Raw genomic sequence first — 27,466 nt, 5'->3', positions numbered from 1 at the left:
CGCCGTTCCGCCGTTGTTTTTATTACCTGGAGTGTTAATATGTGTGAGATGTTTCTTTCTGAGATGTTTTTTTTTTTTCGGAATAAAGTATATTTTATAAGGAAAAAAAAAAACACGCGTCTGGGAGCGGCACCAGACTCTGCCGTGGGAACAGGCGTGACCGCCTCAGTACAGCCCTTCCGGTTAGGAGCTGAGGACACGGGCGGTGTGGACACGGGAAGGGACAGCTGCATTTGCCTCCGAGACGCATGCCGACTGAGGAAGGTGCTCACTCGGTAACCTGAAACGCCCATCTGCAATGTCTTTCCAAACCTGAGATGGCTGGTCTCTCATGCCAAGCATGGGCTTGTTCCCCACCCCCACCACCCTCTGTGTAAAGAAGAGCCTCCTGTCCTGACTGGAGGAGCTCACCCAGCTGTGTCTGGAGAGAAGCCAGGGTATCGGCCTCAACCACACGGCTGGGCAGCTTGTTCCCCACCCCCACCACACTCTGTGTAAAGAAGAGCCCCCTGTCCTGACTGGAGGAGCTCACCCAGCTGTGTCTGGAGAGAAGCCAGGGTATCGGCTTCAACAGCATGGCTGGGCAGCTTGTTCCCCACCCCCACCCCCCTCTGTGCAAAGATGTCCATCACAGGACACACACACACACACACACACACACACACTCACACTCACACCAGGGCCAGTCCATCACAGGACACACACACACACTCACACCAGGGCCAGTCCATCACAGGACACACACACACACACTCACACCAGGGCCAATCCATCACAGGACACACATACACACACTCACACCAGGGCCAGTCCATCAGAGGACACACACACACACACACTCACACCAGGGCCAGTCCATCAGAGGACACACACACACACACACACTCACACCAGGGCCAGTCCATCACAGGACACACACAGATACACACACACACACACACACACACACTCACACACTCACACACTCACACACTCACACCAGGGCCAGTCCTTCACAGGACACACACACACACACACACACACACACACTCACACACTCACACTCACACCAGGGCCAGTCCATCACAGGACACACACACTCACACTCACACCAGGGCCAGTCCATCACAGGACACACACACACACACACACACACACACACACACACTCACACACTCACACTCACACCAGGGCCAGTCCATCACAGGACACACAAACACACACTCACACCAGGCCCAGTCCATCACAGGACACACACACAGATACACACACACTCACACTCACACCAGGCCCAGTCCATCACAGGACACACACACACACATTGTGGCGCCCGTTCCCAGAAGCCGCCCGCGGCGGAGAGCAGAGAGAGAGACCGTGACCCTGTCCGGCACAGGTGTTCAGATCTTCACACGGGATAAAAGAACGACACACCAGCCCCCACCCGCGCACGCACCCTGGCAGGCCCCGCGCTGAACTGAGCGCGGGCTGTGAAAACACGGGATGCTTTTATCATTGTTTTCTTTGGAGTAAACGGAACCGTGTCCCGGCTCAGCTTCGGGAGACGAGCCTGTTTAAGTCACCCACGACCTCCTGGGCATTCAAGGACCGGTTTCAGCTGCTGTTGTACCGATCGGGAACGCAACGGGACCGTGCAGCACCGACTGGACCGGACCGGACCGGACCGGGGAGCGGAGCTGAATCAGACCGGCCACGGCGCCGTGGAGCCGCAGGCGGTCCGAGGAGGAGGAGGAGGAAGGCGAGGGCAGAGAGGGTCGGGGTAAGGGTGTTTCTCGTGGGGGAGAGAAAGTGCAAGTCTAGTCAAAATCACACTGGACTGAAGTGAAAACACCGTGATGGTCAAGGGTACAGGCTAGTGTGCTGCGCTGTACTGTGTTTTACCCTGATCTCACCGGGCTTTACTGCGCTGTACTGTGTTTTACCCTGATCTCACTGGGCTGTACTGCACTGTACTGTGTTTTACCCTAATCTCACTGGGCTTTACTGCACTGTACTGTGTTTTACCCTGATCTCACTGGGCTTTACTGCGCTATACTGTGTTTTACCCTGATCTCACTGGGCTTTACTGCACTGTACTGTGTTTTACCCTGATCTCTCTGGGCTTTACTACACTGTACTGTGTTTTACCCTGATCTCACTGGGCTTTACTGCGCTGTACTGTGTTTTACCCTGATCTCACTGGGCTGTACCGCACTGTACTGTGTTTAACCCTGATCTCACTGGGCTTTACTGCGCTGTACTGTGTTTTACCCTGATCTCACTGGGCTTTATTGCACTGTACTGTGTTTTACCCTGATCTCAATGGGCTGTACCGCACTGTACTGTGTTTTACCCTGATCTCACTGGGCTTTACTGCACTATACTGTGTTTTACCCTGATCTCACTGGGCTGTACTGCACTATACTGTGTTTTACCCTGATCTCACTGGGCTTTACTGCGCTGTACTGTGTTTTATCCTAATCTTACTGGGTGTTACTACGCTGTACTGTGTTTTACCCTAATTTCACTGGGCTTTACTACGCTGGACTGTGTTTTACCCTGATCTCACTGGGCTGTACTGCACTATACTGTGTTTTACCCTGATCTCACTGGACTGTGTTTTACACTGACCTCCATGAGGTGTCAATTAAACTGTTCACCCAATTATTATGATTTTTTTAACTGTTTTTTTTTTGTTTACGTTGGACACCTAGAGAATGTTTCTAAGTTTCTTTTACAATGTGAAGACTTAAAACATTGCCCTCCTTTAGTTCATTTAAAAAAAGAGCAGTGGACACGGAAACGAGCACGCCGGCACCGCTTTAAGAAAAGTAGAACTACAAATGGAAGAGCGAAAGATGGCCGCCTGGAGTCCAAACTACATTTCCCGGCATGCTGCTGCCTACGGCCAGCGAGTCAGCGAACAGGGCGGAAAAAGGAAACGAGGGGAGAGAGCGAGAGAGAGGGGAGGAGGGTGTGTCCCCCGTTTTTTTTTTCCTTCCCTGACAGATAGAGGGAATAATCCAGGAAGAAAAATAAAAACAGGCCGTGGGGGAGAAAGGGGGGGAGAGGAATGGCAGACGCGGCCAAAGCCAAGCGGCGGGAGCAGCTGAAGCGCTGGGCCGGGTCGAGCACGGATCGGGAGCCGATCGTGCCGCGGCGGAGGCGGCGCGGAGGCTCAGGCGAGGCCGGGGATCCGCAGGCCGCCGGGCCCGGGGCTCCCGTGGACGGCCCGGCGGGGAAAGAGAGCGGAAAGGCGGCGGCCGGGGAGAGAGAGACCCCGGGGGAGACCCGCAGAGCCGGCAACGGCGCCAAGAAACGGACGTGAGTTGGATCATGTCGGCAGGAATGGTAGTGTCTTCCGTGTACAGGTCTTGAGCTGCATCAGGGATGTACAGAGAGGAGAAGAGACAGGAGCGCAAATCGGAGAGAGGAAATAATGTACATCCTACAGTGTTACTGTCCTGGAGTGTCCACTGTGTCTGTATGAACCCCCCTCTCTCTCAGTGCAGTGTTAATGTACTGGAGTGTGCAGTCAGTGTGTCTGTATGAACCCCTCTCTCTCTCAGTGCAGTGTTAATGTACTGGAGTGTCCAGTCAGTGTGTGTGTATTAACCCCTCTCTCTCTCAGTGCAGTGTTAATGTACTGGAGTGTCCAGTCAGTGTGTCTGTATTAACCCCTGTCTCTCTCAGTGCAGTGTTAATGTACTGGAGTGTCCAGTCAGTGTGTGTGTATTAACCCCTCTCTCTCTCAGTGCAGTGTTAATGTACTGGAGTGTCCAGTCAGTGTGTCTGTATGAACCCCTCTCTCTCTCAGTGCAGTGTTAATGTACTGGAGTGTCCAGTCAGTGTGTCTGTATTAACCCCTCTCTCTCTCAGTGCAGTGTTAATGTACTGGAGTGTCCAGTCAGTGTGTCTGTATTAACCCCTCTCTCTCAGTGCAGTGTTAATGTACTGGAGTGTCCAGTCAGTGTGTGTGTATTAACCCCCCTCTCTCTCTCAGTGCAGTGTTAATGTACTGGAGTGTCCAGTCAGTGTGTCTGTATTAACCCCTCTCTCTCTCAGTGCAGTGTTAATGTACTGGAGTGTCCAGTCAGTGTGTGTGTATTAACCCCTCTCTCTCTCAGTGCAGTGTTAATGTACTGGAGTGTCCAGTCAGTGTGTCTGTATGAACCCCTCTCTCTCTCAGTGCAGTGTTAATGTACTGGAGTGTCCAGTCAGTGTGTGTGTATTAACCCCTCTCTCTCTCAGTGCAGTGTTAATGTACTGGAGTGTCCAGTCAGTGTGTCTGTATGAACCCCTCTCTCTCTCAGTGCAGTGTTAATGTACTGGAGTGTCCAGTCAGTGTGTGTATTAACCCCTCTCTCTCTCAGTGCAGTGTTAATGTACTGGAGTGTCCAGTCAGTGTGTGTGTATGAACCCCTCTCTCTCTCAGTGCAGTGTTAATGTACTGGAGTGTCCAGTCAGTGTGTGTGTATTAACCCCTCTCTCTCTCAGTGCAGTGTTAATGTACTGGAGTGTCCAGTCAGTGTGTCTGTATGAACCCCTCTCTCTCTCAGTGCAGTGTTAATGTACTGGAGTGTCCAGTCAGTGTGTCTGTATTAACCCCTCTCTCTCTCAGTGCAGTGTTAATGTACTGGAGTGTCCAGTCAGTGTGTCTGTATTAACCCCTCTCTCTCTCAGTGCAGTGTTAATGTACTGGAGTGTCCAGTCAGTGTGTCTGTATTAACCCCTCTCTCTCAGTGCAGTGTTAATGTACTGGAGTGTCCAGTCAGTGTGTCTGTATTAACCCCTCTCTCTCTCAGTGCAGTGTTAATGTGCTGGAGTGTCCAGTCAGTGTGTCTGTATGAACCCCTCTCTCTCTCTCTGTTGTCAGTGTGCGGTTTGAGAGAGGGGCAGAGTTCGTTGCCGCCTGTGCCTCTGGAGATGTGGAGGAGGCGGAGGACATGCTGAGGGAGGAGACGAGCAGAATTAAAGGGACTGGTGGCGACAGTGGAGGATCGAGACAAGGAGCCCTGGTCAACAGTGCCAATGCAGACGGCATCACAGCTCTTCACCAGGTGAGGACTCCACTTCCTGTGTGTTCCTCGTGAACTACAACTCCCATCATCCCCAGCTGTTCCGCCTTCAGCATGGGAGTGCCAAAAGCTGCAGTTTCTCATTTGGGGTGTCCAGCTTACATTTCAGTTGGCCTAGTATCGGCTAGTTTTCCTTCTAGCCAAAGGCAGCAGTCACGTAATCAACCTAAACGGTGATGGTTGAATTAAAAAAACATTTCTTATCGATGTACTGGATGTTACTTCATTTTATTTTTGGTCAGTGACTCGTACCGCTGAAGTCATCAAGGGCTCAGTTACTTAGCAGAGCAACTCAGAGCCAAGTTGCGAGTATTGTTATTAGAGGTGTAAAATCTGGTCCTGACCAAATTCCCCCCCTGGCCTTTACCCCTCCTGGCCTCCTAATAACCCCCCTCTCTGAACTGGCTTCACCCCTCTGCTCTCCTCCCCACTGAGAGCTGGTGTGTGTGAGAGGACTGGAGCATCATCCAGGTGGGGCTGCACACTGGTGGGGGAAGTGGGATTCCCCCTGACCTGGGAAGAGCTCTGAGTGGAGGGTCCAGACAGGCGCTATACAAGTGTGAGGGATTATTATTATTATTATTATTATCATTATTATTATTAAGACACTCAGGGATCCTTTGGCTCCGCCAGGTTGTGAAGGAAGGGCTGCACTTACAGGGGTTGTCCAGCAGGGGGCGGTACGGCTGAAAGGCAGATGGCCCGGCGCGGCTGTCCTCCTCACCCCCCCCCCCCTCCCTGTTTCCGCCCCTCCCAGGCCTGTATCGACGACAGCATGGACATGGTGGCCTTCCTGCTGGCGCGCGGGGCCGACGCCAACCAGGCGGACAACGAGGGCTGGACGCCGCTGCACGTCGCCGCCTCCTGTGGCCACCTGGAGATTGCGGAGTGAGCGAACGGCGGCCCCCCCCCCCCCCCCCCCAAACAGTACACGTGGGTGCTCATGGGAGAGTCGTGCGCTCCGACACCCCGCGCCATAACGCCCTGCGCGTCTCTCCCCTCTCTCTCCCTTTCAGCTACCTCCTCCAGCACGGCGCCTCTCTTTCGGCCGTGAACTGCGACGGCGACGTCCCCCTCGACATCGCCGAGGATGAGGCGACGGAGACGCTGCTGAGGGAGCACACACAGCGACAGGGTACCCCGCTAGTACACTTTCCCGTGTAGCAGAAGCAGGCATTCAGTGTGACTCACTGCAGGATAATCCCTATGACTGTTGTAGGGCCCGTATTAATCTGAGTGAGGTGTGTCTCTGGGGTCTGTATTAGGGTCTGTATTAATCTCTGTGTGTGTGTGAGGTGTGTCTCTAGGGCCTATATTAGGGTCTGTATTAATCTGTGTGTGTGAGAGGTGTGTCTCTAGGGTCTATATTAGGGTCTGTATTAATCTCTCTGTGTGTGAGGTGTGTCTCTGGGGTCTGTATTAGGGTCTGTATTAATCTCTGTGTGTGTGAGGTGTGTCTCTAGGGTCTATATTAGGGTCTGTATTGATCTGAGTGAGGTGTGTCTCTAGGGTCTGTATTGGGGTCTGTATTAATCTCTGTGTGTGTGAGGTGTGTCTCTAGGGTCTATATTAGGGTCTGTATCGATCTGAGTGAGGTGTGTCTCTAGGGGCTATATTAGGGTCTGTATTGATCTGAGTGAGGTGTGTCTTTAGGGTCTATATTAGGGTCTGTATTAATCTCTGTGTGTGTGAGGTGTGTCTCTAGGGTCTATATTAGGGTCTGTATTAATCTGTGTGTGTGAGGTGTGTCTCTAGGGTCTATATTAGGGTCTGTATTAATCTGTGTGTGTGAGGTGTGTCTATAGGGTCTATATTAGCATCTGTATTCATCTCTGTGTGTGAGGTGTGTATTAATCTCTTACATCTCTCAGGTATTGATCTGGAGGCAGTGAAGAGGCAAGAAGAGGAGCAGATGTTAAGAGACGCTCAGCACTGGTTGACTGAGGGCTTACCGACTGATCTCCGACACCCCAAAACTGGGGCCACTCCACTGCATGTAGCTGCTGCCAAGGGTTACCTGGAGGTCATGAGGCCCTATGTTTCTCTCAAGCAGTGCATTCAGTCAGTGTGTCTGTATCACCCCCTCTCTCTCTCAGTGCAGTGTTAATGTACTGGAGTGTCTAGTCAGTGTGTGTGTATTAACCCCTCTCTCTCAGTGCAGTGTTAATGTACTGGAGTGTCCAGTCAGTGTGTCTGTATTAACCCCTCTCTCTCTCAGTGCAGTGTTAGTGTACTGGAGTGTCCAGTCAGTGTGTGTGTATTAACCCCTCTCTCTCTCAGTGCAGTGTTAATGTACTGGAGTGTCCAGTCAGTGTGTCTGTATTAACCCCCCTCTCTCTCAGTGCAGTGTTAATGTACTGGAGTGTCCAGTCAGTGTGTGTATTAACCCCTCTCTCTCTCAGTGCAGTGTTAATGTACTGGAGTGTCCAGTCAGTGTGTCTGTATTAACCCCTCTCTCTCTCAGTGCAGTGTTAATGTACTGGAGTGTCCAGTCAGGGTGGCTGTATTAACCCCTCTCTCTCTCAGTGCAGTGTTAGTGTACTGGAGTGTCCAGTCAGTGTGTGTGTATTAACCCCTCTCTCTCTCAGTGCAGTGTTAATGTACTGGAGTGTCCAGTCAGTGTGTGTGTATTAACCCCTCTCTCTCTCAGTGCAGTGTTAATGTACTGGAGTGTCCAGTCAGTGTGTCTGTATTAACCCCTCTCTCTCTCAGTGCAGTGTTGATGTACTGGAGTGTCCAGTCAGGGTGGCTGTATGAACCCCTCTCTCTCTGTCTCAGGGTGCTGCTTCAGTGTGGTCTCCGTGTGTCAGCAGTAGACAATGATGGCTGGACTCCTCTCCATGCTGCCTCTCACTGGGGCCAGAGGGAGGCCTGCAGACTGCTGGCAGAGAGGCTGTGCGACATGGAGGCCAGGAGCAACTCGGTGAGCGAGAGGGAGGGAGGGAGGGAGGGATAGATCTGTGTGTGAAAGTCAGTGTAGTGTTGGGAAACAGACAAACGATACAGTGGGATCTTCGTGGACGTGCAGTCATTGAGCTCTTGAGTCACGTCAGTGCAGGCCAGTTCCATCCGTCCTTTCTGTAACGGCTTCATTCAGCTCGGGTTCGAGGGAGAGCCGGAGCCTGTCCCAGCAAGCAACGGGCACAAAGCAGGGCACACCCTGGACAGGACACCAGTCCATCACAGGGCATACACACACACCAGCGCCAGTCCATCAGAGGACACACACACACACACCAGCGCCAGTCCATCACAGGACACACACACACACACACACACACACACCAGCGCCAGTCCATCAGAGGACACACACACACACACACACACACCAGCGCCAGTCCATCACAGGACACACACACACACACACACACACACACACCAGCGCCAGTCCATCACAGGACACACACACACACACACACACACACACACACCAGCGCCAGTCCATCACAGGACACACACACACACACACACACACACCAGCGCCAGTCCATCACAGGACACACACACACACACACACACACACACACACCAGCGCCAGTCCATCACAGGACACACACACACACACACACACACACACACACACACCAGCGCCAGTCCATCACAGGACACACACACACACACACACACACACCAGCGCCAGTCCATCACAGGACACACACACACACACACACACACACACCAGCGCCAGTCCATCACAGGACACACACACACACACACACACACACACACACACACCAGCGCCAGTCCATCACAGGACACACACACACACCAGCGCCAGTCCATCACAGGACACACACACACACACACACACACACACCAGCACCAGCACCAGCCCATCACAGGACACACACACACACACACACACACACACACGCACCAGTCCATCACAGGACACACACACACACACACTCACACCAGCGCCAGTCCATCACAGGACACACACACACACTCTCGCTCACCAGGGCCGGTCCATCACAGGACACACACACACACCAGCGCCAGTCCATCACAGGACACACACACACACACACACACACCAGCACCAGCACCAGTCCATCACAGGACACACACACACACACACACCAGCACCAGTCCATCACAGGACACACACACACACTCACACCAGCGCCAGTCCATCACAGGACACACACACACACTCTCTCTCACCAGGGCCGGTCCATCACAGGACACACACACACACACCAGCACCAGTCCATCACAGGACACACACACACACACACACACACACACACACTCACACCAGGTCCAGTCCATCACAGGACACACACACACACTCTCTCTCACCAGGGCCAGTCCATCACAGGACACACACACCAGGGCCAGCTTCCCCAGAACTGGTATTCCCAGTTAACCCACCAGCCTGTCTTTGGTCTGTGGGAGGAGACCCACGTGAACACAGGGAGAACACGCAAACTCCACCCCCCCACCTCCATCCGGAACAGCACAGTTCCGCCCAAACCGATTCTGCCGAAGAAGGAAGCTCGGAGCCAGGGACTGTGAACCCGATGCCGTTCACAGCACCGCGGGACAGGGCGCCTGTGTCTGCTCTTTTCCGAGAGCAGAGCGCCGGGCACTCAGCTGTCGGAGCTCGTGCTGTTGTGCCCCGAGCTGCGTCCTCCTGATGTCTCACCCCGGGATGAAGCCTCTCTGACGCCCCTGTCCTCCCCAGGGCCAGACCCCCTTCGACGTCGCGGACGAGAGCGTGGAGTCCCTGCTCGAGGAGCTGTCTCAGAAGCAGGCCGATGTGAGTCAGCGTGGCGCCCGGCTTCTGTGTGTCTGTCGGTCGGTCGCCGGGTGACCCTGCCTGTCGGTCGGTCACCAGGTGACAGACGCCTCTGTGTCTGCCTGTCGGTCGGTCACCAGGTGACAGACGCCTCTGTGTCTGCCTGTCGGTCAGTCACCAGGTGACAGACGCCTCTGTGTCTGCCTGTCGGTCGGTCGCCGGGTGACCCTGCCTGTAGGTCAGTCACCAGGTGACAGACGCCTCTGTGTCTGTCTGGTGGTCGGTCGCCGGGTGACCCTGCCTGTCAGTCGGTCGCCGGGTGACAGACGCCTCTGTGTCAGTCTGGTGGTCGGTCGCCGGGTGACCCTGCCTGTCAGTCGGTCGCCGGGTGACAGACGCCTCTGTGTCTGCCTGTCGGTCGGTCGCCGGGTGACCCTGCCTGTAGGTCGGTCGCCGGGTGACAGACGCCTCTGTGTCAGTCTGGTGGTCGGTCGCCGGGTGACCCTGCCTGTCGGTCGGTCGCCGGGTGACAGACACCTCTATGTCTGGTGGTCGGTGGTCGGTCGCCGGGTGACCCTGTCTGGTGGTCGGTCGCCGGGTGGCAGACGCCTCTGTGTCTGCCTGTCAGTCGGTCGCCGGGTGGCAGACGCCTCTGTGTCTGCCTGTCGGTCGGTTGCCGGGTGGCAGACGCCTCTGTGTCTGTCTGGTGGTCGGTCGCCGGGTGACCCTGCCTGTCAGTCGGTCGCCAGGTGACAGACGCCTCTGTGTCTGTCTGGTGGTCGGTCGCCGGGTGACCCTGCCTGTCAGTCGGTCGCCGGTTGACAGACACCTCTATGTCTGGTGGTCGGTGGTCGGTTGCCGGGTGACCCTGCCTGTCAGTCGGTCGCCGGGTGACAGACGCCTCTGTGTCTGTCTGGTGGTCGGTCGCCGGGTGACAGACACCTCTATGTCTGGTGGTCGGTGGTCGGTCGCCGGGTGACCCTGTCTGGTGGTCGGTCGGTCGCCGGGTGACACCGTCAGCGCTGGTCAGTTTGGCCCAGTGTCACGGTGGTCTGGTGGTAACTATACCGCCCGAGGTGCCTCGGGGTGTGAGAGCCGCGGGTTGATGAGCAGGCCGATGGGTTCAGCCGGAAAAGGCGGTTGGCTGAGCGCCCCCCCGTGTGCCTGTTCATGAAGGGCTGTGCGTCACGTCGGTCATCGATGTGAAGTCGGTGCCGCACTCTCGTCCCGCGGCTGTGTGCTCAGGGTGGGGCCGGCGACCTGAGCTGCTGTTTGTTGTGGCCGTGTCCCTCCCCTGCTCGCCCCCCCCCGTACCCCGGCAGGTGTTGCCGGGTGTTGCCGGGTGTTGCCGGGTGTTGCCGGGTAGTGGGTGAACGGCTCTGTGCTCATGGCCGTGTTTGCCGCCCGCAGTGGAGGACGCAGCACCAGCAGGAAGTGAACGAGAAGCTCCAGAACTCCGCCGAGTCCGGCGCCGAGGTGCCCAACACCGCCGCCGCCAAGAACAGGAGGTAACCCCCTCGTCCCGACCCGGAATGTCCGGTCCCGGTCCCGTCCGGAGCCAGAGCGCTTGGCGGGAACGCTCACCGGCGTCGCGCTGTTATTATCCGAGAGGCCCGCGGCCTGTTCCTTCCCAGCTCTGTTGAGTTTCCTTTCCCAGTAGGATTCCCGGGAGCTGTGCCGATTCTGGCGGGGGTGGGAATTCTGGGATTAGATGTGTTATTTTAGGGAATCGTGACTTTCTAATCCCAGACTTGTTTCTCGCAGTGCAGTAGGAAGTGCACCTCTGTCTCTGTTTCTCCCCGCTGCCAGTGGGAGCACAGCCTGTCCTCTCTGGACAGCCAGGTCTGCCTGTGTCCAGTGTGTGCGTCCAGGCTGTGGTCACTGAGCCTGTCCTCTCTGGACAGCCAGGTCTGCCTGTGTCCAGTGTGTGCGTCCAGGCTGTGGTCACTGAGCCTGTCCTCTCTGGACAGCCAGGTCTGCCTGTGTCCAGTGTGTGCGTCCAGGCTGTGGTCACGGAGCCTGTCCTCTCTGGACAGCCAGGTCTGCCCGTGTCCAGTGTGTGTGTCCAGGCTGTGGTCACGGAGCCTGTCCTCTCTGGGCAGCCAGGTCTGCCTGTGTCCAGTGTGTGTGTCCAGGCTGTGGTCACTGAGCCTGTCCTCTCTGGGCAGCCAGGTCTGCCTGTGTCCAGTGTGTGTGTCCAGGCTGTGGTCACTGAGCCTGTCCTCTCTGGGCAGCCAGGTCTGCCTGTGTCCAGTGTGTGTGTCCAGGCTGTGGTCACTGAGCCTGTCCTCTCTGGACAGCCAGCTCTGCCTGTGTCCAGTGTGTGTGTGTCCAGGCTGTGGTCACTGAGCCTGTCCTCTCTGGGCAGCCAGGTCTGCCTGTGTCCAGTGTGTGTGTCCAGGCTGTGGTCACTGAGCCTGTCCTCTCTGGACAGCCAGGTCTGCCTGTGTCCAGTGTGTGCGTCCAGGCTGTGGTCACTGAGCCTGTCCTCTCTGGACAGCCAGGTCTGTCTGTGTCCAGTGTGTGTGTCCAGGCTGTGGTCACGGAGCCTGTCCTCTCTGGACAGCCAGGTCTGCCCGTGTCCAGTGTGTGTGTCCAGGCTGTGGTCACTGAGCCTGTCCTCTCTGGACAGCCAGGTCTGTCTGTGTCCAGTGTGTGTGTCCAGGCTGTGGTCACGGAGCCTGTCCTCTCTGGACAGCCAGGTCTGCCCGTGTCCAGTGTGTGTGTCCAGGCTGTGGTCACTGAGCCTGTCCTCTCTGGGCAGTCAGCTCTGTGTCCAGTGTACGGGCTCTGGTCACTGAGCCTGTCCTCCCCTGGGCAGCCAGCTCTGTGTCCAGTGTCCAGCCTCCTGTCCTCTCTGTCACCAGTGTCGTCAGTATTTGGTGTTGCCAGTCCGCGTGTCCACTCTCCTGTCCCATGTCCCCGGCCGCAGGTCGTCAGTGTGCCGGATGAGCAGCCGGGACAAGATGAGTGTCCAGGACCAGTCCAAGGAGAGGGGGGCTCCGGGGGGCCTGGAGCTGAGGGAGGAGGAGAGAGAGAGCAGCCCAGGTACAGAGCCGGCTCTCTCCCGCTGCTGTCTCGCGGTCAGGGTCTTCCTGCGGTTACTGTGGTGATCACCGCGGCCTGCCAGCCAGGGCGTCTGTCGCAACCGCCCTCCCTCTCCCCCCCTCTCCCCCCTTCTCTCTCACTCTCTCTCTCTCTCTCTCCAGTGTCCAGTCCAGAAAGCGAGAGTGTAGCTTCCACAGTCAGTCCTACCGACTCCCTCAATCACAGCAAGGTGAGCTCCTCTCTCTCTCTCTCTCTCTCTCTCTCTCGCCCCTCCTCCTCCTCCAGGGGGCGCTCGCTCTCTCTCTCTCTCTCTCTCTCTCTCTCTCTCGCCCCTCCTCCTCCTCCAGGGGGCGCTCTTGCTCTCTGACCTGCAGTTCCCCAGGCCTGCCTGCCCCTCCTCCAGGGGGCGCTCTTGCTCACTCTCTCTCTCTCGCCCCTCCTCCTCCTCCAGGGGGCGTTGTTGCTCACTCTCTCTCTCTCGCCCCTCCTTCAGGGGGCGCTCTTGCTCACTCTCTCTCTCTCGCCCCTCCTCCTCCTCCAGGGGGCGCTCTCTCTCTCTCTCTCTCTCTCTCTCTCTCGCCCCTCCTCCTCCGGGGGGCGCTCTTGCTCACTGTCTCTCTCTCTCGCCCCTCCTCCTCCGGGGGGCGCTCTTGCTCACTCTCTCTCTCTCTCGCCCCTCCTCCTCCTCCGGGGGGCGCTCTTGCTCACTGTCTCTCTCTCTCTCGCCCCTCCTCCTCCTCCGGGGGGCGCTCTTGCTCTCTCTCTCTCTCTCTCTCGCCCCTCCTCCTCCTCCAGGGGGCGCTCTTGCTCACTGTCTCTCTCTCGCCCCTCCTCCTCCTCCAGGGGGCGCTCTTGCTCACTGTCTCTCTCTCTCGCCCCTCCTCCTCCTCCAGGGGGCGCTCTTGCTCTCTCTCTCTCTCTCTCTCTCGCCCCTCCTCCTCCTCCAGGGGGAGCTCTTGCTCACTGTCTCTCTCTCGCCCCTCCTCCTCCTCCAGGGGGCGCTCTTGCTCACTCTCTCTCTCTCTCTCTCGCCCCTCCTCCTCCTCCAGGGGGCGCTCTTGCTCACTGTCTCTCTCTCTCTCGCCCCTCCTCCTCCTCCGGGGGGCGCTCTTGCTCACTCTCTCTCTCTCTCTCTCTCTCTCTCTCGCCCCTCCTCCTCCTCCAGGGGGCGCTCTTGCTCACTCTCTCTCTCTCTCACCCCTCCTCCTCCTCCAGGGGGCGCTCTTGCTCACTGTCTCTCTCTCGCCCCTCCTCCTCCTCCAGGGGGCGCTCTTCCTCACTCTCTCTCTCGCCCCTCCTCCTCCTCCAGGGGGCGCTCTTGCTCACTCTCTCTCTCTCGCCCCTCCTCCTCCTCCAGGGGGCGCTCTTGCTCACTCTCTCTCTCTCGCCCCTCCTCCTCCTCCAGGGGGCGCTCTTGCTCACTCTCTCTCTCTCGCCCCTCCTCCTCCTCCAGGGGGCGCTCTCTCTCTCTCTCTCTCTCTCTCTCTCTCTCTCTCTCTCTCGCCCCTCCTCCTCCGGGGGGCGCTCTTGCTCACTCTCTCTCTCTCGCCCCTCCTCCTCCGGGGGGCGCTCTTGCTCACTCTCTCTCTCTCGCCCCTCCTCCTCCAGGGGGCGCTCTTGCTCACTCTCTGTCTCTCGCCCCAGGCCGAGGAGCAGCGGGAGAGGGAGGACAGGGAGCGCGAGAGCCGGACGGCGTGGGTCCAGCCCACCCCCCAGCTCAGGGAGACGCCCCCGGAGAGCCCCGCCGACAGCAAGGCGGACCGCCGCAAGTGAGGACCTCGGGCGGCGGGGGGGTGGTGGGGGGGAGAGCCGGGATCGACGCTCCCAGAGAGACGCACAGGCAGTCAGAGTGTCCGCTTCCGAGTGGGGCCTGTGGGCTCGTCTAGCGTAGTGTGGAGTCCCAGTGCCCCTCTCTCACACACGGTCTCCGTAGACAGTCCCAGTCTTCCCAGTGCCCCTCTCACACACACGGTCTCCGTAGACAGTCCCAGTCTTCCCAGTGCCTCTCTCACACACACAGGCTCCATAGACAGTCCCAGTCTTCCCAGCCTCTCTCTCACACACACACGGTCTCCACGACAGTCCCAGTCTTCCTAGCCTCTCTCACACATGGTCTCCATAGACAGTCCCAGTCTTCCCAGCCTCTCTCTCACACAGGGTCTCAATAGACAGTCCCAGTCTTCCCAGCCTCTCTCTCACACAGGGTCTCCATGTCAGTCCCAGTCTTCCCAGCCTCTCTCTCACACACTGTCTCCATAGACAGTCCCAGTCTTCCCAGTGCCTCTCTCTCACACACGGTCTCCGTAGACAGTCCCAGTCTTCCCAGTGCCTCTCTCACACACACAGGCTCCGTAGACAGTCCCAGTCTTCCCAGCCTCTCTCTCACACACACACGGTCTCTGTAGACAGTCCCAGTCTTCCCAGTGCCCTTCTCTCACACACACGGTCTCCGTAGACAGTCCCAGTCTTCCCAGTGCCTCTCTCACACACACGGTCTCAATAGACAGTCCCAGTCTTCGCAGTGCCTCTCTCTCACACATGGTCTCCGTAGACAGTCCCAGTCTTCCCAGTGCCCCTCTCTCACACACACGGTCTCCGTAGACAGTCCCAGTCTTCCCAGCCTCTCTCACACACATGGTCTCCATAGACAGTCCCAGTCTTCCCAGCCTCTCTCTCACACAGGGTCTCAATAGACAGTCCCAGTCTTCCCAGCCTCTCTCTCACACACACACGGTCTCCATGTCAGTCCCAGTCTTCCCAACACTATTGCTGTCTCTCAGGTTCCAGGCTCCGGTGAGGGATGAGGAGTCGGAGTCTCAGAGGAAAGCTCGCTCGCGGCTCATGAGACAGTCTCGACGCTCCACGCAGGTAGGCACGCCTTCTCGATATCGGACGAGCAGAGGAAAACGTCTTTCGGAGTTATTATACCTTGGACCCTTCTGTGTATGTTTCAAAAAGCTGAACAGTGTAATGTGTTGGTAATGCAGCATTAATGAGAACAACCACACAAAGCTATTTTTCCCAAGGGTGGGACAAATTTGTGTTTTGCTCTTTCTTAACGGCAGGGAGTCACGCTGATTGACCTCAAGGAAGCGGAGAAGACTGTCAGCAAAGCAACACAGGTGAGACATATTAATACTGGCCCTAATATAGACCCTAGAGACACACCTCACACACAGAGATCAATACAGACCCTAATATAGACCCTAGAGACAGACCTCACACACACACAGAGATTAATACAGACCCTAATATAGACCCTAGAGACACACCTCACACACAGAGATTAATACAGACCCTAATATAGACCCTAGAGACACACTTCACACACACAGAGATTAATACAGACCCTAATATAGACCCTAGAGACACACCTCACACACACAGAGATTAATACAGACCCTAATATAGACCCTAGAGACACACCTCACACACACAGAGATTAATACAGACCCTAATATAGACCCTAAAGACACACCTCACACACACAGAGATTAATACAGACCCTAATATAGACCCTAGAAACACCCCTCACACACACAGATTAATACAGACCCTAATATAGACCCTAGAGACACACCTCACACACACACAGATTAATACAGACCCTAATATAGACCCTAGAGACACACCTCACTCAGATTAATACAGACCCTAATATAGACCCTAGAGACACACCTCACCCACACACAGAGATTAATACAGACTCTAATATAGACCCTAGAGACACACCTCACTCAGATTAATACAGACCCTAATACAGACCCTAGAGACACACCTCACACACACACAGAGATTAATACAGACCCTAATATAGACCCTAGAGACACACCTCACACACACACAGAGATTAATACAGACCCCAATATAGACCCTAGAGACACACCTCACACACACACAGATTAATACAGACCCTAAGATAGACCCTAGAGACACACATCACACACACACACAGATTAATACAGACCCTAATACAGACCCTAGAGACACACCTCACACACACAGATTAATACAGACCCTGATATAGACCCTAGAGACACACCTCACACACACACAGAGATTAATACAGACCCCAATATAGACCCTAGAGACACACCTCACACACACACACAGAGATTAATACAGACCCCAATATAGACCCTAGAGACACACCTCACACACACACACAGAGATTAATACAGACCCTATTATAGACCCTAGAGACACACATCACACACACACAGATTAATACAGACCCTATTATAGACCCTAGAGACACACCTCACACACACACAGATTAATACAGACTCCTGCGACACACCTCAGATACGGAGAAAAATGAGTACAATCCTTTTTATAAGTTTTGTTAATGATGGATGGGCTCTCTTGTCCTCTCTGTCTCCGCAGGAGCCTCAGCGCAGCGTCCAGAGTGTCAGTCCCGTCATCACGGTCACTACCGCAGAGAGAGGTGAGGGGGGGGCCGAGGGGCACCGGGAGAGGACCGGTCAGCACCGCAACATGGAGCTGCAGTTCAGCCATTTTTAAAACCCTTGTCTGCCCCCCCCCCCCCCCGCCTGTTTCAGATGTGGACCCATCAGAGGGCTCCCCCCAGGACGAGGAGAGCCAGAGGGAGAGGGAGAAGGCGGCTCGGCTGGTGGCGAAGGACAGGAGGAAAGCGAGGAGAGAGAGGCGGTCCACCGGAATCATAACCAGGACACTGGCCGAGGTGAGAGAGAGAGACGCCGCCCTGGGAACGTCCTTAATCTCCGAGCGCGTGTAACTTGCACGGCCCGAAACGTGCCATTTCGAACTGCTGGTCGATGTCGGTCCCGCGGGCCGGGCGGCCAGGTAGCGGCTGCCCTGCCGCTGTTTGACCGAGGGGCGGCTCTCACCTTGTCCCCCGTGTCTCTGCAGAACGACGACAGCGACGGTCTGGAGGACAGCCTGTCTGACAGCTCCACGGCGCCCAGGTAACGGCCTGCTCCTTCTCTGACCGGTTAGCTCTTCCTAAAGGGGGGCTGCGGCCCCAGTGTCTCCGCCCGGCGATTGACCGTCAATTCATGGACGGCGTGGAGAAATATCAAACGTCCCGCACGAAGCACAAAATCGTGAGCTTTGTGAAAGTACTGTAAGTACTTCAGTTTGTACCACGCTGGCTCTGTGGCTCAGGACCTGCGCCTGTGGCTGGGAGGTTGCCGGTTCGAATCCCGTGGCCCAGCAGAGGAATCCTACTCCCTTGGGGCCCCTGAGCCCCTTGGGGGTAATGCTCTTTGTGCAGGTGAATCGCTGTTGTAGGATGTGCGATGGGGGTCGTGCTCTTTGTGCAGGTGAAGCGCTGTTGTAGGATGTGCGATGGGGGTCGTGCTCTTTGTGCAGGTGAATGGCTGTTGTAGGATGTGCGATGGGGGTCGTGCTCTTTGTGCAGGTGAATGGCTGTTGTAGGATGTGCGATGGGGGTCGTGCTCTTTGTGCAGGTGAATGGCTGTTGTAGGATGTGCGATGGGGTCGTGCTCTTTGTGCAGGTGAATGGCTGTTGTAGGATGTGCGATGGGGGTCGTGCTCTTTGTGCAGGTGAATGGCTGTTGTAGGATGTGCGATGGGGGTCGTGCTCTTTGTGCAGGTGAATCGCTGTTGTAGGATGTGCGATGGGGGTCGTGCTCTTTGTGCAGGTGAATGGCTGTTGTAGGATGTGCGATGGGGGTCGTGCTCTTTGTGCAGGTGAATGGCTGTTGTAGGATGTGCGATGGGGGTCGTGCTCTTTGTGCAGGTGAATGGCTGTTGTAGGATGTGCGATGGGGTCGTGCTCTTTGTGCAGGTGAATGGCTGTTGTAGGATGTGCGATGGGGGTCGTGCTCTTTGTGCAGGTGAATGGCTGTTGTAGGATGTGCGATGGGGGTCGTGCTCTTTGTGCAGGTGAATGGCTGTTGTAGGATGTGCGATGGGGGTCGTGCTCTTTGTGCAGGTGAATGGCTGTTGTAGGATGTGCGATGGGGGTCGTGCTCTTTGTGCAGGTGAATGGCTGTTGTAGGATGTGCGATGGGGGTCGTGCTCTTTGTGCAGGTGAAGCGTTGTTGTAGGATGTGCGATGGGGGTCGTGCTCTTTGTGCAGGTGAATGGCTGTTGTAGGATGTGCGATGGGGGTCGTGCTCTTTGTGCAGGTGAATGGCTGTTGTAGGATGTGCGATGGGGGTCGTGCTCTTTGTGCAGGTGAATCGCTGTTGTAGGATGTGCGATGGGGGTCGTGCTCTTTGTGCAGGTGAATGGCTGTTGTAGGATGTGCGATGGGGGTCGTGCTCTTTGTGCAGGTGAATGGCTGTTGTAGGATGTGCGATGGGGTCGTGCTCTTTGTGCAGGTGAATGGCTGTTGTAGGATGTGCGATGGGGGTCGTGCTCTTTGTGCAGGTGAATGGCTGTTGTAGGATGTGCGATGGGGGTCGTGCTCTTTGTGCAGGTGAATCGCTGTTGTAGGATGTGCGATGGGGGTCGTGCTCTTTGTGCAGGTGAATGGCTGTTGTAGGATGTGCGATGGGGGTCGTGCTCTTTGTGCAGGTGAATCACTGGACCTGTCGCTGCTGGCCAGAGAGGACTGGACGCCTCCGGCTGTTGTGTCGGTGCCTCTGTGGTGACCAGTACAGTTTTATCGTCTGTGTTTTGTTTTTGTCTTCCAGTGAGTCTGCAGTCACCAATGACCACAATCGGCCTTCCTCCCCCGACTACAAGATGGTACGTTTTCTTCTGTGACCAATGTCTGGATTTCTCCCTCTCTCTCTCAGTGCAGTGTTAATGTACTGGAGTGTCCAGTCAGTGTGTGTGTATTAACCCCTCTCTCTCTCAGTGCAGTGTTACTGTACTGGAGTGTCCAGTCAGTGTGTCTGTATTAACCCCTCTCTCTCTCAGTGCAGTGTTAATGTACTGGAGTGTCCAGTCAGTGTGTCTGTATGAACCCCTCTCTCTCTCAGTGCAGTGTTAATGTACTGGAGTGTCCAGTCAGTGTGTCTGTATTAACCCCTCTCTCTCTCAGTGCAGTGTTAATGTACTGGAGTGTCCAGTCAGTGTGTGTGTATTAACCCCTCTCTCTCTCAGTGCAGTGTTAATGTACTGGAGTGTCCAGTCAGTGAGTCTGTATTAACCCCTCTCTCTCTCTCAGTTGTACAAGACAGTATTAGAGGAGAACGAGAGACTGAAAGAGAAGTTACAGGAGGCTGAACTCCTGCTGATTCAGAACAAAGTGGAGCTGGAGAGACAACGACAGGTGTGTATTGTGCTTCGGGGCTGTCCCCCTCTGCGCAGTCCTCTGCTCTGCTCTCCTCTGCGCAGTCTTCTGCGCTGTCCTGCTCTGCGCAGTCTTCTGCTGTCCTCTGCGCAGTCCTCTCCTCTGCTCTGCTCTCCTCTGCGCAGTCCTCTCCTCTGCCCTGTGCTGTCCAGTCCTGTTCTTAGCCCTGTGTCGTGCTGATTCTGTCCAGTCCTGTTCTTTGCCCTGTGTCGTGCTGACTCTGTGCCGCCCTGTGCCGTGCTGACTCTGTCCAGTCCTGTTCTTTGCCCTGTGTCGTGCTGATTCTGTCCAGTCCTGTTCTTTGCCCTGTGTCGTGCTGACTCTGTGCTGCCCTGTGTCGTGCTGACTCTGTCCAGTCCTGTTCTTTGCCCTGTGTCGTGCTGATTCTGTCCAGTCCTGTTCTTTGCCCTGTGTCGTGCTGACTCTGTGCTGCCCTGTGTCGTGCTGACTGTCCAATCCTGTTCTTTGCCCTGTGCCGTGCTGACTCTGTGCCGCCCTGTGTCGTGCTGATTCTGTCCAGTCCTGTTCTTTGCCCTGTGTCGTGCTGACTCTGTCCAGTCCTGTTCTTTGCCCTGTGCCGTGCTGACTCTGTGCCGCCCTGTGTCGTGCTGACTCTGTCCAGTCCTGTTCTTTGCCCTGTGTCGTGCTGACTCTGCGCTGCCCTGTGTCGTGCTGATTCTGTCCAGTCCTGTTCTTTGCCCTGTGTCGTGCTGACTCTGTGCCGCCCTGTGTCGTGCTGACTCTGTCCAGTCCTGTTCTTTGCCCTGTGTCGTGCTGATTCTGTCCAGTCCTGTTCTTTGCCCTGTGCCGTGCTGACTCTGCGCTGCCCTGTGCCGTGCTGACTCTGTCCAGTCCTGTTCTTTGCCCTGTGCTGTGCTGACTCTGTGCCGCCCTGTGCCGTGCTGACTCTGTGCTGCCCTGTTCTTTGCCCTGTGCCGTGCTGACTCTGTGCTGCCCTGTTCTTTGCCCTGTGTCGTGCTGACTCTGTGCCGCCCTGTGCCGTGCTGACTCTGTGCTGCCCTGTTCGTTGCCCTGTGCCGTGCTGACTCTGTGCCGCCCTGTGCCGTGCTGACTCTGTGCTGCCCTGTTCTTTGCCCTGTGTCGTGCTGACTCTGTGCTGCCCTGTTCTTTGCCCTGTGCCGTGCTGACTCTGTGCTGCCCTGTTCTTTTCCCTGTGCCGTGCTGACTCTGTGCCGCCCTGTGCCGTGCTGACTCTGTCCAGTCCTGTTCTTTGCCCTGTGCCGTGCTGACTCTGTGCTGCCCTGTTCTTTGCCCTGTCGTGCTGACTCTGTGCTGCCCTGTGCCGTGCTGACTCTGTGCTGCCCTGTTCTTTGCCCTGTGTCGTGCTGACTCTGTCCAGTCCTGTTCTTTGCCCTGTGTCGTGCTGACTCTGTGCTGCCCTGTTCTTTGCCCTGTGCCGTGCTGACTCTGTGCCGCCCTGTGCCGTGCTGACTCTGTGCTGCCCTGTTCTTTGCCCTGTGTCGTGCTGACTCTGTGCCGCCCTGTGCCGTGCTGACTCTGTGCTGCCCTGTTCTTTGCCCTGTGTCGTGCTGACTCTGTGCTGCCCTGTTCTTTTCCCTGTGCCGTGCTGACTCTGTGCTGCCCTGTTCTTTGCCCTGTGCCGTGCTGACTCTGTGCTGCCCTGTTCTTTTCCTTGTGCCGTGCTGACTCTGTGCTGCCCTGTGCCGTGCTGACTCTGTGCCGCCCTGTGCCTTGCTGACTCTGTCCAGTCCTGTTCTTTGCCCTGTGCCGTGCTGACTCTGTGCTGCCCTGTTCTTTGCCCTGTGCCGTGCTGACTCTGTCCAGTCCTGTTCTTTGCCCTGTGTTGTGCTAACTCTGTCCAGTCCTGTTCTTTGCCCTGTGCCGTGCTGACTCTGTCCAGTCCTGTACTTTGCCCTGTGCCGTGCTGACTCTGTGCTGCCCTGTTCTTTGCCCTGTGCCGTGCTGACTCTGTCCAGTCCTGTTCTTTGCCCTGTGTTGTGCTAACTCTGTCCAGTCCTGTTCTTTGCCCTGTGCCGTGCTGACTCTGTCCAGTCCTGTTCTTTGCCCTGTGTCGTGCTGACTCTGTGCTGCCCTGTTCTTTGCCCTGTGCCGTGCTGACTCTGTGCTGCCCTGTTCTTTGCTCTGTGTCGTGCTGACTCTGTGCTGCTCTGTTCTTTGCCCTGTGTCGTGCTGACTCTGTGCTGCCCTGTTCTTTGCCCTGTGTCGTGCTGACTCTGTGCTGCCCTGTTCTTTGCCCTGTGCCGTGCTGACTCTGTGCCGCCCTGTGCCGTGCTGACTCTGTGCTGCCCTGTTCTTTGCCCTGTGCCGTGCTGACTCTGTGCTGCCCTGTTCTTTGCCCTGTGTCGTGCTGACTCTGTGCTGCCCTGTTCTTTGCCCTGTGCCGTGCTGACTCTGTGCCGCCCTGTGCCGTGCTGACTCTGTACTGCCCTGTTCTTTGCCCTGTGCCGTGCTGACTCTGTGCTGCCCTGTTCTTTGCCCTGTGTCGTGCTGACTCCGTCCAGTCCTGTTCTTTGCCCTGTGCCGTGCTGACTCTGTGCTGCCCTGTGCCGTGCTGACTCTGTGCTGCCCTGTTCTTTGCCCTGTGCCGTGCTGACTCTGTGCTGCCCTGTTCTTTGCCCTGTGCCGTGCTGACTCTGTGCTGCCCTGTTCTTTGCCCTGTGTCGTGCTGACTCTGTGCTGCCCTGTTCTTTGCCCTGTGCCTTGCTGACTCTGTGCTGCCCTGTTCTTTGCCCTGTGCCGTGCTGACTCTGTGCTGCCCTGTGTCGTGCTGACTCTGTGCTGCCCTGTTCTTTGCCCTGTGTCGTGCTGACTCTGTCCAGTCCTGTTCTTTGCCCTGTGCCGTGCTGACTCTGTGCTGCCCTGTTCTTTGCCCTGTGTCGTGCTGACTCTGTGCTGCCCTGTTCTTTGCCCTGTGTCGTGCTGACTCTGTCCAGTCCTGTTCTTTGCCCTGTGTCGTGCTGACTCTGTCCAGTCCTGTTCTTTGCCCTGTGTCGTGCTGACTCTGTGCTGCCCTGTTCTTTGCCCTGTGTCGTGCTGACTCTGTGCTGCCCTGTTCTTTGCCCTGTGCCGTGCTGACTCTGTGCTGCCCTGTTCTTTGCCCTGTGTTGTGCTGACTCTGTGCTGCCCTGTTCTTTGCTCTGTGCCGTGCTGACTCTGTCCAGTCCTGTTCTTTGCCCTGTGCCGTGCTGACTCTGTCCAGTCCTGTTCTTTGCCCTGTGCCGTGCTGACTCTGTGCCGCCCTGTGCCGTGCTGACTCTGTGCTGCCCTGTTCTTTGCCCTGTGCCGTGCTGACTCTGTGCCACCCTGTGCCGTGCTGACTCTGTGCTGCCCTGTTCTTTGCCCTGTGCCGTGCTGACTCTGTCCAGTCCTGTTCTTTGCCCTGTGTCGTGCTGACTCTGTGCCGCCCTGTGCCGTGCTGACTCTGTGCTGCCTTGTTCTTTGCCCTGTGCCGTGCTGACTCTGTGCCCCCCTGTGCCGTGCTGACTCTGTGCTGCCCTGTTCTTTGCCCTGTGCCGTGCTGACTCTGTCCAGTCCTGTTCTTTGCCCTGTGTCGTGCTGACTCTGTGCCGCCCTGTGCCGTGCTGACTCTGTGCTGCCCTGTTCTTTGCCCTGTGCCGTGCTGACTCTGTGCTGCCCTGTTCTTTGCCCTGTGCCGTGCTGACCCTGCTCTTCGCTGACTGTGTTTCAGAGCCACGAGCGCAATGCTGGGAGACCCGCGCTGCTGGAGCTGGAGAGATTCGTGAGTCTCCCCGATCTCCGCCTCCTCTCCCCCCCCCGTCACCCCGTCCCCCCGTTCCCCCTGTCCCCCGCCCTGGGGGCCTGACTCGCCTGACTGTGCCGGTTCTCTTCCAGGAGCGCAGAGCTCTGGAGAAGCGCGCGCTGGAGCTGGAGGACGAGCTCAAGGTAGAGGCCCTGTGGCTGGGACTGCTCCTGTCTCAGTCTGTTGCTTTTACCCTGGGCTGGCGATCTCCGTCTGTTCTTCTGTCTGCCTCTACCTCTGCCTCTCTCTCCTCTACCTCTGCCTGCCTCTCTCCACTCTCTCCCCGTTCACTTCCTCTACCTCTGCCTCTCTCTGTGTTCTCTTCCTCTCTCTCTCCTTCCTCTGCCTCTCTCTCTCCCAGATTCAGTTAGCCCATCTCTCTCTCTCTCTGTTCTCTTCCTCTCTCTCTCTCTCTCTCTCTCTGTTCTCTTCCTCTCCTCTCTCTGTGTTCTCTCCTCTCCTCTCCCAGATTCAGTTAGCCCATCTCTCTCTCTCTCTGTTCTCTTCCTCTCCTCTCTCTCTCTCTCTCTCTGTTCTCTTCCTCTCCTCTCTCTCTCTCTATGTTCTCTTCCTCTCCTCTCTCTGTGTTCTCTCCTCTCCTCTCCCAGATTCAGTTAGCCCATCTCTCTCTCTCTCTGTTCTCTTCCTCTCCTCTCTCTCTCTCTCTCTCTCTCTGTTCTCTTCCTCTCCTCTCTCTGTGTTCTCTCCTCTCCTCTCCCAGATTCAGTTTGCCCATCTCTCTCTCTCTCTGTTCTCTTCCTCTCCTCTCTGTGTTCTCTCCTCTCCTCTCCTCTCTCTCTCCCAGATTCAGTTAGCCCATCTCTCTCTCTCTCTCTGTTCTCTTCCTCTCCTCTCTCTCTCTCTGTTCTCTTCCTCTCCTCTCTCTGTGTTCTCTCCTCTCCTCTCCCAGATTCAGTTAGCCCATCTCTCTCTCTCTCTGTTCTCTTCCTCTCCTCTCTCTGTGTTCTCTCCTCTCCTCTCCCAGATTCAGTTAGCCCATCTCTCTCTCTCTCTGTTCTCTTCCTCTCTCTCTCTCTCTCTCTGTTCTCTTCCTCTCCTCTCTCTGTGTTCTCTCCTCTCCTCTCCCAGATTCAGTTTGCCCATCTCTCTCTCTCTCTCTCTCTCTCAGGTCCTGTCCGACCTCAGGGCCGATAACCAGCGGCTGAAGGACGAGAACGCCGCGCTCATCCGCGTCATCAGCCGGCTGTCCAAATAGAGGAGGGGAGGGGGGGCGAGGACAGGACCCTCCCGGCAGCCCCTCCCTCCCTCGAGCCGCCGCCAGTCCCAGCACCCCTTGCAGCTGTCGCTGAGAGCCAGACGTGCTGGGATGTGGGATCGTTTTTCTTAATTTCGTCCCTTTTGCCAATAGTTCTGTTTTTTTGGCTTTGTTTTGTTTTGTTTTGGGTTTTTTTTTGCCATCGTCGCTGCGTTCCGTTCCTCTGGCTTCCGTGCGAGACGAACGGGAGGAAGGAGGAAAAAAAGAGAAAGAACTGCTTCTCCCGTCAGCGTTTTGTATCTTGGGGGGGGGGGGGGGGAGACGTCCTCCGTCGGTCAGGGAATGCTGGGAGATGTAGTCTTTTTTTAATCGCCGTGGACTGCCTCGAGAATGGATGTACTTGAAAACAAAAACCGCACCTCCCACGCTGCCTCTCCTTGACCCCCGCCCCCTGGTCGGGTTCCGTGACGGCTGGGGGCCCGTTGCGAGTCCGGTCCCCCTGACCCTCCCGCGACCCGTCCGGCTCCTCCCGGTGCGGTGCGGTTTCACCTGGGGCCCCCCCGCCACGGTCCGGCGCCCTCTTGAGACCCCGTCGTGTTTCGGGGCGCGAGCTCGCGCGTGTGCAGGGGGGGGGCCGGGGCTCCCCGCCGGTGGACGCAGGGGGTGGGGGCGCGGGGGCGGAGAGGGGGGGGGCGATGGGGATCCGCCCCTGGCTCCTGCGAGGCCCGACGGGTCTGGGCCGGCCTTCCTGGTGGGAATCCGGGCCGGTCGCCCCGTGCGCGCGCCCCAGAGGCAGGGGGAGTGGGGGGGGGGGGGGTACCCCAGTTGTGAGCTGTGGCGCCCCCTCTCGTACGAAGCCCGTGTCTCCCGCTCGGAAACTCGGGAAGGAGACGATGTCGCCCGCGGCGACCGGCCACGTCACGCACGCAGGGCGGGGGGCGCGGGGGCTCACGGGCTCGCGGTGTTTCGGCTTCTGCTACGGACCGCGCGACGGCCGGGCGTCGAAGTAGCAGCAGGTTTTGCACTTTTTTTTTTATAAACCCGCCACCCGATTTTCTGATGGGTTCGCGTCGGCTTGTCGAACTACGTTTCCCATGAGCCCCTTCGTTGTGCGGCCCCTGAGACCAAAGCATGCTGGGGTTTGTAGTTTTGTCGTGTAGTTTTTTTTTTTAAATGATTTTTTACCCCTCTTCCCAGCCAGTTCCGAGTGAGGAAACGCAGCCTGGTTACGTCGAACGCTCGTTACGTTATTTTATATTATTTTATGCGTATTTTGTGACTATTGTTTAATTTAAGAGGCAATGTTGTTCTGCTTTTTATACAAATTTCTTTTTTTTTGTGTACCACTGGTCAAAAAGTTGCCAAAAAAAAGACTTTATTGTTGTCGTGATGGCGACTGATTTTATTGTCCTTATCGCTTTGTTTTAACGGTTTTGTTTTTACTTTCCAGAATTTTAACGTGTCTCCTCTTCGCTCGTTTTCATCGCAGCAGTATTCTTTGTGAGGGTCGGTCGGGTTTGGGGGTCTTGCGGGTCCACGGGGGGGTTGTAGGGGTGGGAAGAGGGTGACAGGTTTTACCAGGAGACCCCGGCTACTCGAGAATGTGAACTTTTTTTTTTTTGTTGTTGGTTTTCCAAGAGTCTGTGCATTGGGGGGGGAGACAGACGATCCTTTATTTTTTTGGTATATTTGTGTAAAAAGCTCTCGATCTCCTCCAGGGTCGTTCTGAGGCTGAATACGTTTACTATGAACTAGAGGTGAGGGTCGGAGGCGCCCCTGGGCTCTGAGATTCACAGAGCAGTTCATGCCCGTGCTGGCCGCTCTGTCTGTGTGTCTGTGTGTTCAGAGTGATCCTGAGATGAGCCGAGTGTGGACTGAGGTTCAGAGATGCCCATGGGCTCTGACACACACAGAGCAGTTCATGCCTGTGCTGGCCGCTCTGTCTGTGTGTGTGTTCAGAGTGATCCTGAGATGAGCCGAGTGTGGACTGAGGTTCAGAGACGCCCCTGGGCTCTGACACACACAGAGCAGTTCATGCCTGTGCTGGCCGCTCTGTCTGTGTGTCTGTGTGTTCAGAGTGATCCTGAGATGAGCCGAGTGTGGACTGAGGTTCAGAGACGCCCCTGGGCTCTGACACACACAGAGCAGTTCATGCCTGTGCTGGCCGCTCTGTCTGTGTGTCTGTGTGTTCAGAGTGATCCTGAGATGAGCCGAGTGTGGACTGGGGTTCAGAGACGCCCCTGGGCTCTGACACACACAGAGCAGTTCATGCCTGTGCTGGCCGCTCTGTCTGTGTGTCTGTGTGTTCAGAGTGATCCTGAGATGAGCCGAGTGTGGACTGGGGTTCAGAGATGCCCATGGGCTCTGACACTCACAGAGCAGTTCATGC

General features: G+C 56.5%; 1 protein-coding gene across 1 annotated transcript; it reads left to right on the top strand.

Annotated features, from left to right (window-relative positions):
- The first annotated feature begins 2,985 nt into the window (after positions 1-2,985).
- Positions 2,986-25,721, top strand: ppp1r12c (protein phosphatase 1, regulatory subunit 12C). The gene is made up of 21 exons (XM_088923614.1): positions 2,986-3,300; positions 4,853-5,036; positions 5,812-5,942; positions 6,071-6,189; positions 6,926-7,085; positions 7,833-7,977; positions 9,745-9,819; positions 11,209-11,306; positions 12,731-12,846; positions 13,008-13,075; positions 14,491-14,615; positions 15,627-15,714; positions 15,912-15,968; positions 17,233-17,293; positions 17,409-17,551; positions 17,740-17,795; positions 19,494-19,548; positions 19,973-20,077; positions 23,790-23,840; positions 23,954-24,004; positions 24,991-25,721. Exons 1-21 carry the CDS (start codon positions 3,050-3,052, stop codon positions 25,075-25,077), a joined length of 2,226 nt encoding a protein of 741 aa, XP_088779740.1. The 5' UTR covers positions 2,986-3,049; the 3' UTR covers positions 25,078-25,721.
- Positions 25,722-27,466: the final 1,745 nt, after the last annotated feature.

Source organism: Atractosteus spatula, chromosome 8 (assembly GCF_055471065.1).
Source record: "Atractosteus spatula isolate fAtrSpa1 chromosome 8, fAtrSpa1.hap1, whole genome shotgun sequence".
Lineage (NCBI taxonomy): Eukaryota > Metazoa > Chordata > Actinopteri > Semionotiformes > Lepisosteidae > Atractosteus > Atractosteus spatula.
Note: the sequence above shows the minus strand (reverse complement) of the source record. Positions and strands in the feature narration are given on the sequence as shown.

Bases quoted from the DNA above. Each gene is read 5' to 3' on its own strand.
- ppp1r12c (XM_088923614.1), top strand. From the start codon at position 3,050: ATGGCAGACGCGGCCAAAGCCAAGCGGCGGGAGCAGCTGAAGCGCTGG. The intron at 3,301-4,852 runs GTGAGTTGGATC...CTCTGTTGTCAG, and splicing joins AACGGCGCCAAGAAACGGAC to TGTGCGGTTTGAGAGAGGGG. The intron at 20,078-23,789 runs GTGTGTATTGTG...ACTGTGTTTCAG, and splicing joins AGCTGGAGAGACAACGACAG to AGCCACGAGCGCAATGCTGG.